The following is a 12,864-nucleotide window of genomic DNA, read 5'->3' as shown; positions in this document are numbered from 1 at the left end:
TCCCTGTTCCTACTGCTGGGCCTGCAGTCAGTTGTCCACTCAGAGCAAACACGGGGAGGCAGTGAGGTCCTACCCAAACAGCAGGCAGCTTGGGGAGCCCAGGAAGGCTACGCCCCACCCCACCACGACTTTATCCCTAACGAGAGAGGAGCTAGAGGCATCATGGGGAACCAGATCCACAGTGACCCACACTCATCCGAATCCAACATGGACGCCCTAAAAAGAGGTCCGGGAGCAGGCTCTCTTGCCTGGAGCATGAGGGTTCTGGAGAGAACTCAAGAATGCCCCAGGCACTGCCACAGCAGCCAAATCCAACTTCCCCAAAGCAAGGAGGCCAAGAGACATCAAGGGTCTCCCTTTCCAGCCCAGCAGTTCCCTTCTTCAGATCCTGCCTGCCTCGGATGCCACTGCCCCCAGAGCCTTGTAACCTGGGCCTTGGAAAAAGAAAAGGAGACCCGTGAGGAGGATTTTAGCTGGGGACAGATGATAGAGTGGTGTCAGCCGAGCCAGAGCATTCACCTTCAAAGCCGAGCAAGATGTTGAACTTTGGGGGGGGGGGTGTTATTATGGGTATTACGGAAAATATGACACCCTCATTTCAGAGATGGGCTACAAGTGTCCAGTCTGTTCGTCTCCACATGTCTGGGACGCAGACCACCCCCCCCCCAAGGAAAGCACAGAACACTCTGGGGCTGTGTGCAACTTGGAACAGAAAGTCAGGTGGAGAAAACAGCCAAAGTGCTGGCCGGGGTGAGGGTTGGAACAAGAAATGGGAGAATCAAGTTTTGGGAAAGGGCACTTCGATTATTGGCCTAGCTGGAAGCTTTACTTTTGACAGAGAGAGGACAGAGTGAAAGGCAGGTTCTGGTTGCTGAGGTGTGGACTGGAAACCCAGTGGTGCAGCCTTCCTGCTGAGGCACCGCGGCGGCGGTCAGCGCAGGGCCGGGCCTCCTGGCTCCGGGTCGGTCCCCAGGGCCCGGCGGTAGCAGCCTGGCTCTCAGAAGGGGCGGTTTCCGACCGCCCTCTGGCAGCGCCGCCGACCATCTGTCCCCAGACTACGAGGTCCAAGTCCTGGGCCGGACACAGCCTCCCCTCGGGTAAGGGCCTCGTGGAAGGAGGGGCGAGCCCTCTCCTGCAGCCGGGCGCTCGGATGCCAGGAAGTGCCCGGCGGGTGAGCGCGGCAGGCTCGCCCCACAGGTGGCCTCCCGCCTCCTCGCGGCCGGCAGCAACTTGGTCCGCGTCGCTCCTGGCCGCACAGGGCGGCGGCCCGGGGTCCCGGCCGCTGCCGGGTTGGGGCGGGCACCGGCGACCTCAGCAAACTCAGGCCCACGGCGGGGCGCACGCCCGCCGCCCCCCGCAGGACCCACCTGCGGCCGCGGCGCCCCCGCCGCTCTGATCGAACTCGAAGAGGAAATCGAAGTCGAACTCCGGGTCCTGCTCCAGCCCCGTCATGTCGGGGTCGCGCGGCACTGGTGCGCCCGGCGCTCGCGCGCGTCCCCGGCGTGACGCGGCCCCCGCCTCCTGTCCCCTCCCCTGTCCCCTCCCCGGCCTCCCGCCCCGGTCCCGCCCCCGTCCCCCCGGGTGTTTCCGGGTTTACATAAACAAGCCGCTCGCGGCCGCCGGCTTCCGAGTTTTAAATAAACTGGGCGCGCGAGCCCGAGCGCAGCCTGGGCTCCACTGGCGCCCGCAGGACCGCGCGGTCCCAGGGACACCCCCGCCCCTCGGCACGGCGCCTGGCCCCGGAGGGTCCGCGCAGCTCCCCCGCCTCCCCGCCTCCCCGTGGACCTCGGTCTCCCTAGGACACCCTCTTCCCCGCAGAAACACAAGTGTCCCGCACGCAGCCCAGGCGTCCGCGCCCCAACCTCGGCACAGCCAGCCGCCGCGCCGCCGCCGCAGCCAGGTGAACGCAAAGCCGGGCCGAGCGCAGGGCGGGCGGGCCTGGAGCTGAGTCCTGGACCCGCAGCCCGGCCTCGCAGCTGGTCCCCCGGTTCCAGTTCAGCGTGGCGCGCAGTCCACAGCCGAAGGAGGTGCCCTGCGTCTTGCTGTTTCCCTGCACCAGGAAAAAGACCAAGGCTTCTGGATTAGTTCAAAAGTTCGAAAAGAAGTGTGTGTGTGTTTGAAAACATGGCCTCTCCTGATCTATGCAGGTTGCTTCCTGAGAAGAATGACTGCCTGGAGGAGAGCCACCTTCAGGAAGGCAACTCAGAGCCCACCTCAGAGCTCCTCAGCTTGTAGCAGTAAACCCTGGGGCTAACATTTTCTAGCCCTGCATTTACTCTGAAAGTGACAGGAAAATGGAGCGGGGGTGTCCTGAGGGTTGTGGCTCTACTCTATTCAGGTCCAGTCCCGGGAACACAGTCGCTTACAAACCATTCAAGTTTACCCACGGTGGCCACCTCATTCCGCAGGACCTCAGTCACAGCAGGTCCTGTTTGCATGCTCTGAAGACCTCAATCTGTTCAGCTCCTAAAACACTACACACTCCCGTCTTAGTGGGGTGACTTCAAAGCTCCCGAAGGCTGAGTGGGTGTTGCCCACTCACACAGTGCCAAGCAACCAGCAATCAGAAGGAAAAGGCTGGGCCTGGGGAGCCCCATCCATCTTTTCCTGTTCCCGCAGCTTTTTGTTCTAACTTTCCTGGTGTCTTGGCAGCATGTAAACCAACATCTGGAATATCAGGAAAACGATGGATAGCTAGGGCAGGAGAGGCCAGTATCAGAACCAGGAGGGAGGCAGGAAGGAAAGGAGGAGGTCGGCGGCTTCAGTATCTGACACCAGATGCAAGTGTCCCTCTGTCCTCCTCCTGCCCTGCAGCCCTGGGCCCTGGGGGACGGCTTTTTCCGGAGGCTAACTTGGGCCTCACGTGGGCTGCCAACCTCTCCCAGGACCCTGTTCCAATAGCTGGTTTTCTCCCGTGATAAACTGTAGTTCATTCTGGCCTGATTTAGTTTCTAATAATAGTTCTCACTTTGAGATGTATGTCGGAGTGTTGTTTTGTTTTAGTTTGCTTTTCTGCTGACCTTCGGGGAAATGAAAGTTCTGTGTTCTGTGGAGAAACCTCGATCGCTCTTCAGCTACCTTTTCTCCAGCTACACACGTAACACCCCTTCTAGTCCGGTTTTTAAAGAAAGCTTTTTGCTGAAGTTGCAAAGCACCTGGTTCCTGCTGCCCGTGTGCCCCCAGATGCTAGGGCAATAGGAAGGAAGGAAGCCACTGGCCTCTCTCCCAGGGGCTGGACTGGCTCTGGCCTCCTCTGCTAGCTATCTGGCCTCCTCTGCTAGCTAACACAGCAGTCAGTCAACACAACTCCTTGTGAAACATTCCCATGTGCCTCTGTAAGCCCCCTTGCCTGTTCTCTATAGAGTAGGAAGCTTGGTTTGCCAGTTCAGCAGACACTCCAGTTTTGATAGAAGTGTTTAGCTTGGACCACTTCCTTCCAAGTCTGCAAGATGTTAATGGGCCAGCCCCAGTGCTGGGTGTGATGAAGCAGGGTACAAGGCCACAACATTTTCTAATCTGGATTAGGAAACAATGCCATGAAGCTAAATGGCTGGAGAACAGGGCAAGCTTTGTTCAGCTCGGGAGAGCCCCGTGGGGCGGGCGTTGTGTGAGGCAACTCTGAGGCTGTGGCTACCTACAGGCTTGTGTTTCTTGGAGTTCTTCAGAACAGAGCAACAAGGCCTTCAGAGATGGCTGGATTTGGTGAGCTTCCATCCAGATGCCCATCATGAGGGAAGGCCTCAGAGACAGAGGCCGGTGCCCAGGGCAAGGCCTGCATAAGCAGGACAGGCTGTTTCCCCCATGGCCCTCGGCAATGGCCCACACTGACTGGCCGCATGCAGTCCCCTTCCCCGTATAGGTTTGCCTGACTCAGGACTAGATGATCGTTTCTGGTTAGCCCAGTCACATACACATACATACACTCTACCAAACATGACCAATATGATTTGGTCAAAGGGCATTATTGCCTCCAGTCCGATGCTTCAACATTTTCAAACTTCCTTTTCTATGCAGGTTACACATGAAATGGCCACTACCCCCCCCCCACACTCCCACACACACCACAATGGCTTTTTCCTTTAGTTACAGAGAGGGGGAAAATGGTGTGTGTGTGTGTGTGTGTGTGTGTGTGTGTATGTGTGTGTGTGTGTTGTTGATACAGGATCTTATACTGTAGCCCAGGCTGGCCTGGTACTTGCTTTGCAGCCCAGGCTAGCTTCAAACTCATGGCAGTCCTTTTGAGTGCTGAGATTACACCTAGGATCACAAGGGCCATCAAGCTCAGCTTGGAAGGAAACCCTTCTTTCTTATTGAGTAATGGAATGGTAACTGCATTGAAAGAAATGTAGGCTTGAAGCACCTTATCCCCCTCCCAGAGTGACGAATGTGTGTGCAAATTAAGTGTCAAGAAATTCACAGCACAAACCACAACAAAAACACTGCTAATTTTCCTTGTAGCAAGAGCTCCTCCCGCAACCACTGAGACATCCTTGGCAACACTTAGGCCTCTTTAAAACTAAAATCCACACAAAGCTCTCTAGCCAGGACATCGGACTCTGGAAATCTGGGTCCATTTGTGCTGAGTTTATGGGTTTTGAGTTTGAAGATGAGCCAGGTGTCCAGGGCTAACTCTGGGACCTGCTGTCCCTGCCTGACGCACACAGCAGAGCCTCACAGGAAGCTAATGTCTCCTTCCAACTGCTGGGCCTTGTAAATAGGAGTGCCCCAGCCCCGGCAGGGGTCCAGGTCCCTGCTTTCAGTAATTTTAAGTAACATCTTCGGGAGCCAGAAAGGAATTAGGAGATATGCCTCCCAGGTTCCACAGCAAACAGGTCAGGTTATCTTAATCCCCTGATGAAAAGCCAGCTACCCTTTAAAGGGTGTTCCAAAGACACCTGCAGGAGCCTACATGTTTTAAAAGCTATTTTACTGGTTCCTTTGAAGGGATACAAAAGGTCCTAACAGAGGGTCTGGGCCATGTCATCCTTCTGGCCCTACCAGGGCAGGGCAGATTATAGCAGCTTGGAACCTGGCAGTCCTTCGATCTTTCCCAAGGCATTTTCTAAGTCAAAGCTTGTCGGAATGCAACATTTGGCCACAAGCTGGAGAAGCATCTAGAAGCCTGGACCACTTGGGGCCAGTCGCCCAAGCCCTTACTTAGAAAGAAAGAGGCACCTATGCCCCGACCCACTTAGGAGGACACAGGACCCTCAAACTTCATGTCGTGGATTTGCTCTTCACCTAATGGGTGGTTTTGCCTTCCCGAGGTAGAAGCAGGGCCCATGCCTGCTCTTCAAAGAATTGTCTCCCGTCATCCTAGAGTGGGGTATTTTCTTTTTCTTTTTCCTCCGCCCCCTCCCCCCGGTTCTGACAGTCCTCTCCCGCCCCATCCTTAAATCTCACCTCTGCGAATTAAGTTTCCCCAGCTGGGATCTCCGCGACCCTAGCCAAAGCCAAGTTTGCGTACTCTGCACTAGAGAAGAGGAGACACCTATTGGCAAGAAAGCGCGCTAGAAATCTGGGCTGCGCCGGGGAAACACCAGGGGACACCCTTCACAGTGTGTGCCACGCTGTCCGGCCGGACGCCCGCGCCCCTCCCTGGACGCGCAGACCAGCCGGGGCAGCCCGGCCCCGGAGGAGGACTAGAGATGGGCGCGGGGCGCGGCGAGCGACCCCGGAGGGCCGGGGCACGCGGGGGCGGAGGACGGGGCGCGGGGCTTACCTTCCTCGGCCGCCTTCATGGTGCCGCCGGCGGGCGGCGCGGGCCGCAAAGTTTCTCCGCTCCCGCAGACTGCGGCCGGAGGGCCGAGTGGAAACTTGGAAGGGACTGGAAAGCTGGTACTTGGCATCCACGCGGCGGTGGCGGCAGCGGCGAGCAGCAGGAGGAGGAGCGGGAGCTGGCGCGGCGAGCAGCCCGGGGCCGGCTTCCTAGTCGGACCTCTACCTCGCCGACACGCGCGGGGCCGGGCTCAGCGCCGCGCGCCGTGCGGAGGTGGCATGCGGGGGTGCACGCGTGGCAGGGCTGCCTGCGGTCGGGGGCTCGCCGCGGGGTCGGAGGTGTGTGCCGCGCCCGGGAACCCGTGCCCAGCCGCTGGGATCTGCGCGGCGACTCTGCCGCCCAGTCAGGAGCCTCTCGGTCTCACTCTGGCGCAGGGCCGGGCTCTGCCTTCTGCCTTTTTAAAGCTGGAAAACACCTCCCCCGGCTCCCGCCCGCCCGCCCGGCCGCTCCCGCGCCCCCTCCCTGCAGTGACATCACGCCCCTGCCCTCCCGAGTCGGCGCGGGGCCCGGGGGACAAGTCTCGGAGCGCCGCCCTCCGCGCGCAGTGGCTGCAGTTCCCTGGGCGAGAGGGGCGCCCTGGTTTGGACAGGGGTACCCGGGGGTGGACCAGCCGGGCGCACAGGGAGGGAAGGGACTCAGCAGGGGGTAACGAGGACTCAAGGGACTGGATGGGACTCCCAGAGGCGCCCGGAGGTGGGCAAAGGTGTACAAGCGAGAAGGAAGGAGCGCGAAGGGAGGTGAGGGGAATCTGAGAGGGGGGGGAGTGGGGACTTAGGGACCGGCGGGGACGACGTGCGAAGGAAAGGGCGGGGGGGGGGGCGTGGGCGAACGCGCCCAGCCAGGACGGCAGCAGCTTCACGCCGGAGTCCTGAGACAGCCACTTTCCCCTTTAATGAGGGGCTGGGGGTACGGCGGGCGGGGGATGGGTGCCGAGACGCCGTGCATGCTGAAGTCATTATGTAAAAGCGCAGGCTTCCCCCGCTGTGGAAATTTGGAAAAGCGCTTCCACTGGCAGGAGGGAGTAAGGAAATTCCCATCCCGCTAAATTACTAACAGATTGCATGGGCGTCCCGGGACAGCCAGATATTGTCATTTTTACTCTGTAAATATCCGAGGAACTAGATTTCTCGCTGGATGAGAAGGGCGGGGACAGCGCGTCCAGGAGAGCGCCCACCAGCGCCTGCGGACCCGAATGGGGACCGCGGGGTGACTTTTGTAGGCGTGACTGTGAGGCTTCTGGCTTTGGAGGGGGCTGGTGCTTGGGAACTTCTGCGGATTCTGTCCCGCCTCGCTTCACACTTTTTCTCTTTCAAAATCTCCTCGCATCTCCTAGGGCGCAGATTTGCTGCCAAAAGCCGACCGTATTTTCTTGTTGGCTTTGGATGGAAAACACTGGAGGGTTAGGCAGTATAGAAATCGTAAGTCTATTGGCCTACACCTCGCGTGCATTAAAATAAACCCACAAAGAAAAAAAAGGTCTGTCTGCTGTGGGGCGACGAGACTGTGGGGCGCGAGGACGTGTACGGAGCCAATGGATGCTCCAAAGGACTTCACACCCCCAAACCCCAGGGAAATGTGCTCTAACCAGCAAGCGGGGTTGGCCAACTGGGCCCGATGTTAAAGGACACGAAAGTGCCTGTCTAAAACTCATCCAGCCCACCAGAAGCTTCTACCCTCCCCTTCCAGTGGCTTCAGCGCCACTCCCCCTTTTTTTTCTCCTACGGCCGGGAAGCGCAGTGGTGGGGGCTGCTGTGCCACAGCCGATGCCCACCCAGCACGTCTCAGGTACACAGCCTGCTGGCCATGGCGCGCACCTCTTGCCTCTGGCGTTGAGAGGAGGGGGCGCTAGCATTGGTGGTGAAGAGGATGGTGAGGGAAGCGAGGCTGAGGGTGCCTCGCGATGTGTGGAGAGTAACCCATGAAGGACCTGGAGGCCCAGTGAGGGTACTGGGATGTGGGGCGAAGATGCCGAAGAGGAGCCCCCAAATCCTGTAGGGATGGATGCTCAGAGGCTTCCCCGCGCTACACAGAAGAGGCCGCCGCTAGGGGGTGCCAAGGCCCCACTGCCCAAGACCCTTTTCTCCACCCCATCCCTCAAAATCCATTCTTCCGTGAGTCCTGATGTCGCCAGACCAGGGTGCCAAGATTTTGTCCAGAGAGTTTCCTTGCGCGCGTCCCCACCCCACCAGGCGGGGCAGGGCGGAGGCATCATCCGCAGGGCGTGGCGGGAAGACTAAGGTCCACCTTAGAACTTGGGGCCTGCAGGCCAGAGGAGTTCCGACAGAAACTTAGCCGCCTGCACGCTTGGGCTTTCCGGACGTGACTGGCTGGTGCAAAGCTTGGAGGAAGGGGCCAGGGCTCTTCCAGGATCGTCTTTCGTCTCCGCTTCTTCCTCTTCCTCCTTCCCCTCTTCCTCTTCATCTCCTCTCCTTTCCGCTCTCACCCTTCATCTCCTCTCCCCCTCTTCTTCCTCCTGCTCCTCCTCTTCCTCCGGTCTGCTCCTCCCCTCCAATAAATAACTTTTCACCCCATCCAGAAAAGCCCTTTCCTGTCTGTCTCAATGCCCTCCTTATCCCCCGCGGGTGACGGAATCCCGGGCCTGTTTCCCTCTGTTTAATGCCGTTGCCCGGACCACGGTGGCCGCGCGCCAGGCGCAGGGAGTTCCGGAGGCAGCGGCGCAGGAGCTCGGCCAGCTCTACATTGTCCGCCAGGCCCTGCGGCCACCCCGGGCTCAAGCCTCGTCCTGTGGCCGTGCTCCCTGCGCGTCCCTACCGCCTCTTTTCCTCTTCCTTCGGCCTTCTCTAGAGGAGATTTGTTTATAGCTGCTACCAGGAGAGACGCTACACGGGTTTTATTTTAAGGGTTGGCGATGACTAACAAAGTTAAAAGGAGCTTTAGGACAGAAAACAAGACTATTTTTAGGTTACTGTTGCTTCTGTGGATTATTGGGGCAAATACACCCCTCGAAGCTTACCATCTAAAAAGTGCCTTTGGGCACTAAATCCTTCCTCCTGGGGCGCCCTTAGGTATCCACCCAGGGCTCAAGGTTTCCAAGAGCCTGGCAGCTGTTGATTCTTTGGTGTGAAAACTGAAGTGGCCAGGAAGGAAACCCCAACAAGATAAGGGTGGGCGTTTCTAGTGTAGGGCATAGGGGCTCCTAGGACTCTCGTAGTCCTTGGAGCCTCCTTGGCCTATCCAGGGGCTGTGCTCACTGTGCTGTGGGCAGGGACGTGCACCAGGCTAGGGAGGGCTTTTTATGCCACAGAGCCATTCTCGCATGTGCATCTTGCTTGCTCGCTTGCGTAAGCTATGTAAAACATCTGTAGCTAAATACGCATGTTCTCATGTTCTCAACAGTAGTGGTTTCTTTAGAAGTCCCATTACTGACCCCGGGGCTTCCAGCTGGATCAATCGCCTTTGCCTCACAGTGAAGGGGGGAGACCTAGGGCTGTGAGGTATTGGGAAAGCTGGGGGACTGGGCCTTCCTCCCGAGCCTGCTAGAGGGTGAGATTAACAAGGCAGAATTCAGGGATGTTATTTTTCAGAAGATGCCATGAACCCCTGGTATTGGTGTTTCCGCCTCCCTGGTGTTGGTGTTTCTGCCTCTCAGATTCTAGGGTCCCAGGCTTGCACCTCATGTGGCAGGCTTGGGTTAGTTGTTTGGTTTGATGATTGGTGCTAATGACCTCTGTAGATGTGCTGTCCACTTATGGGTACCCAGTCAGGTTACTTTTATACTGCTATTTTTTTTTAAACAGTCCAGTGAACCCTCACGTTTGCCTTGAATTAGTCCCAGCACCTCCAGCATTCCCCCTCAGATCTTGGGGGGTATTTTGGAGGACCATAAATTTGGGGTCCAGAGAGCTTAACACTACAGTTTTACTTGTGAGCCATCTGTTTAATCTCCCCCTCTTCCCTGGACAAGGGCAAAAGCCTTCCTTTTGTAGTTTGACTTCCTAGTAGGTTTCACTATGAGGCCTAATGGTCGGGGCTAAAGAGGCCACAGGGCCAGGGCTGAAGACTCTTTTTACAGCTGGTGGAGGCGCAGGCATGTGATGCGACCATTAGGAGATGGGTCCTAGTAGGAGGAAGGTCACTGGGCCAATTGCCATGCTCTTGAGGTGCACATTGAGACCAGATAGCCCACTCTGTTGTCCTAGGTCTTGAGGTCGCCAGCTTTGTCCCGATGTGCTCTGCTGCCTGGATGCTCTGCTTTGTCACAAACCCAAAGGCAGTGGAACCATGAAGCCATGAAGGCATGAGCCAAGGCAAGCCGTCCCTCCTTTTAAGTTAGCTTTTTAAGGTATGTTGTCTCGTGGTGAGACACTGACATCCTTAAAAACAAAACTAAACAAAACAAAAACAAAAACACCCCACAATCGATCAACCAATGAACCAACCAATGGCTCAGCAACCTCTCCTGGGACTTAGGTTCAAGAAATCAGGATCAAGGCCAAACTGCTTGGCTTGATACCTAGTGATCTTTACTTTCCGAATCCGTTTGCTTGTAGTGGCCACAAGGGACCTGTTCCCTGAAGCCATCCCGAGTCACTCACCTCCTCCGGAGACTTGAGTTAAACTGCCCCACCTCTGAATGCTATCACCCAAGTGCCTACTGGACCCACTATGTCTCCCTGCCTTTCCAGAGTGCTGGAGGCTTCTTTCTACCTCTTGGACCAGCATCACTGCTGCCTGCCTGCCTAATGGCTAAAGGAGAGACTTCTAGCATCAACTGGGGCTTGCTCAATGGCCTAGTACGGTCTATCCCAGGAAATGTTAGGCCCGAGAAAAACATGAATTCTCTCTCTCTCTCTCTGACCCTGTGGTTTTTGCGTTGTCTTAGTTGGGAATTGTTGTAGAGCACACGTACCTTTACAACTGTTTCTCTTTCCCATAGACTGGCTCTTTTGCTACTATGAGGCAGCCCTCTCAATCTGGGTCAGTCATCTATCCAACACTGTAACAACACACGTCAGCTATCCAACCAACACTGTAAAACACACCAGTCAGCTATCCAACACTGTAACAACACACCCAAGACAATGCATATAGAAGAGAGAAAGCTTACTTTAGTTTATGGTTTTGGCCTGTGCAGTCCATTACCGAGTGACCCCCTTGCTTTGAACCTATGGCCGGGCAGCCTGTCACAGTGGGATCATGGGAGAGACCATAGCAATCTCAGCAGAGAAGCAAAAGGAAGAGAGGCCGAGGGTCCACCAAGCTCTTGAAGGGTTGCCTCCAGAAACCTGGTTCCTACCAGGTGACCTCGCTTCTCAAAGGTTCTGCTCACCTCTCAAAGGCTCCAACACCTCTGTAGGGACCACATCTTTAACACAAGACTTGGAGGGAAATTCAGCATCCATACTTCAGCAATCTTTGACAATGCATTTTTCCTTCAAAGACTCTTTTATCCAACAGTAGTAGAGATGCAGTTACAGCAGATATAACCACTCTAGACTTTGTGAAGTTTTTGTTGTTGTTGGGGGGGGGCATGGTGTATGTTTTCCACCCTGGTAGCAAGTGTGTGCCTCTCCACCTACAGCATGGAGGGCAGCATGAAGTTGTATAATGTCTCACTCTCCCATCTGACAACTGCTGCACTTTGATTGGAAGGTGAGTCTGCTCCCATTTCATGCTCTCGCTGGTAAGTTGCCTTTTCCTTTCTGTCTCGGTTCTCCGTCTTTTTCTTTCAGTCTCTTTATTGCTCCCTTTGCGTCACAGGGCGCTTGTGGTGAAAATGGGCCTCCCTAGTCCTCAGCATCCCTCAGGGCCCAGTTCGCAGCTACATCTTGTGCTTGTAGGTACATCCACTTGACAGCGGGCCTTAGGTTTTACCCTGACTCCTTTTCAATGACACACAGAAACTGTCCTCCCACCGCCCCAACGATGTGACGTTCTAAATAGTGATGTGACAAATCTCATAGTCCATTGAGGGAATTGTTCCTTTACCATCTGCAGTCACTTAAGACACTTGGTGTTGTTATTGGCAAATATATTACACCTGGGTTACATTTCTGTAAGCCATGGGCAGAACACTACATTATACACCCATTATTTTATGTGATTGCTTTTTAAATGAGTTGTGATAATAAAAGAAAGCACACATTTACACTGGCTTGTAAAGTGCTGTGATTGCCTCCTGCACACTGCCGCTTTGTGTAAATGCAGGCTACTCTTGCTTTGGCCTGAAGAACATCTTCTGTGTCTTGCAAGGAGGTTCGTTCTGCTAGTAGCATACTCTTGGTTTTTGTTTCTCTGGTTTGTCTTAGAGTAAATGCTAAAGCTTACTCAATAAGGTATGTGGCAGGTTTTTAAGTGTCCTTTGGACATGCTATCCCATTTTCTTCAAGCCTCAACTGTTTCTACTCAGAATCAGAACCTTACTGGGGCTCCCTTGCAAGAGACAATGCTTACCCGTCTGTTCTGCTTTTGATATTTTCTCCTCATCTTTTACTTTCTGTAGTTTTACTGTATGAGGTCACTTTGTTGGTCTCTTGATGTTTACCTTCCTTGAAGTTTGCTAGAATTTTTCTGGTGGTGTAGGTAGGTTCTCTCTCTCTCCCTCCCTCCCTCCCTCTCTCTCTCCCTCTCTCTCCCTCCCTCTCTCTCTCTCTGTCTGTCTCTCTCTTTCTTTGATTACGGCCTATGTAATTCCAATTGATAGCACACCTGCCAGCTCTTTCTTCATGCCAGATCCATGGTGAAGGCCCCATTGCCAGATCATTTACAGCAGTAACTGGGTTACTGTGCCTTCCAGCTCTGGGAGTCCCACTTCGCAGTTCCTTCTCTCTGTTGGCGGACTCTGTCTAGAGTTTACCTGCTTTGGAGTCTGCTGGGATTTTCCTCTTGTCTCCTCTTCATTAACTAAGCCTTACTGCAGACTTGTGGGGGTATTTACAGAGGAGAGTTTAAAGTCTTAGTATTATTGTTTTGGTTAAATATAGCACCTGATAATTCCCATACACAATTTCTATCTTCTGTGTTCTGATGTGTATGGTTTGTGTTTCTTTACACATCTCAGGAGTTTGAGTTGGAAACTAGCCAGCTTAGACAACATATGACACAATCTCTAGGCTCTGGTCTCC

At 55.2% G+C, this 12,864-nt stretch overlaps 2 protein-coding genes across 4 annotated transcripts in view; one reads left to right on the top strand and one right to left on the bottom strand.

Annotated features, from left to right (window-relative positions):
- Nfatc1 (nuclear factor of activated T cells 1) overlaps window positions 1-6,133 on the bottom strand; it is a 107,391-nt gene extending 101,258 nt beyond the window's left edge. Inside the window, exon 1 of one of the 3 annotated variants that reach the window (XM_051202237.1) lies at window positions 5,723-6,133. In XM_051202237.1, coding sequence (XP_051058194.1) covers window positions 5,723-5,849 — 127 coding nt within the window. In that variant the 5' untranslated portion in view covers window positions 5,850-6,133. Of the gene's footprint in view, window positions 1-1,367; window positions 1,512-5,722 lie in introns of those variants that run through there. The other 2 variants (XM_051202240.1, XM_051202238.1) reach the window with 2 other exon arrangements.
- The window catches only part of Pard6g (par-6 family cell polarity regulator gamma), a 1,244,350-nt gene that overhangs the window by 573,554 nt on the left and 657,932 nt on the right, over window positions 1-12,864 (top strand). The window lies entirely within an intron of this gene.

Source organism: Phodopus roborovskii, unplaced genomic scaffold, assembly GCF_943737965.1.
Source record: "Phodopus roborovskii unplaced genomic scaffold, PHOROB, whole genome shotgun sequence".
In the NCBI taxonomy this organism is placed as follows: domain Eukaryota; kingdom Metazoa; phylum Chordata; class Mammalia; order Rodentia; family Cricetidae; genus Phodopus; species Phodopus roborovskii.
Note: the sequence above shows the minus strand (reverse complement) of the source record. Positions and strands in the feature narration are given on the sequence as shown.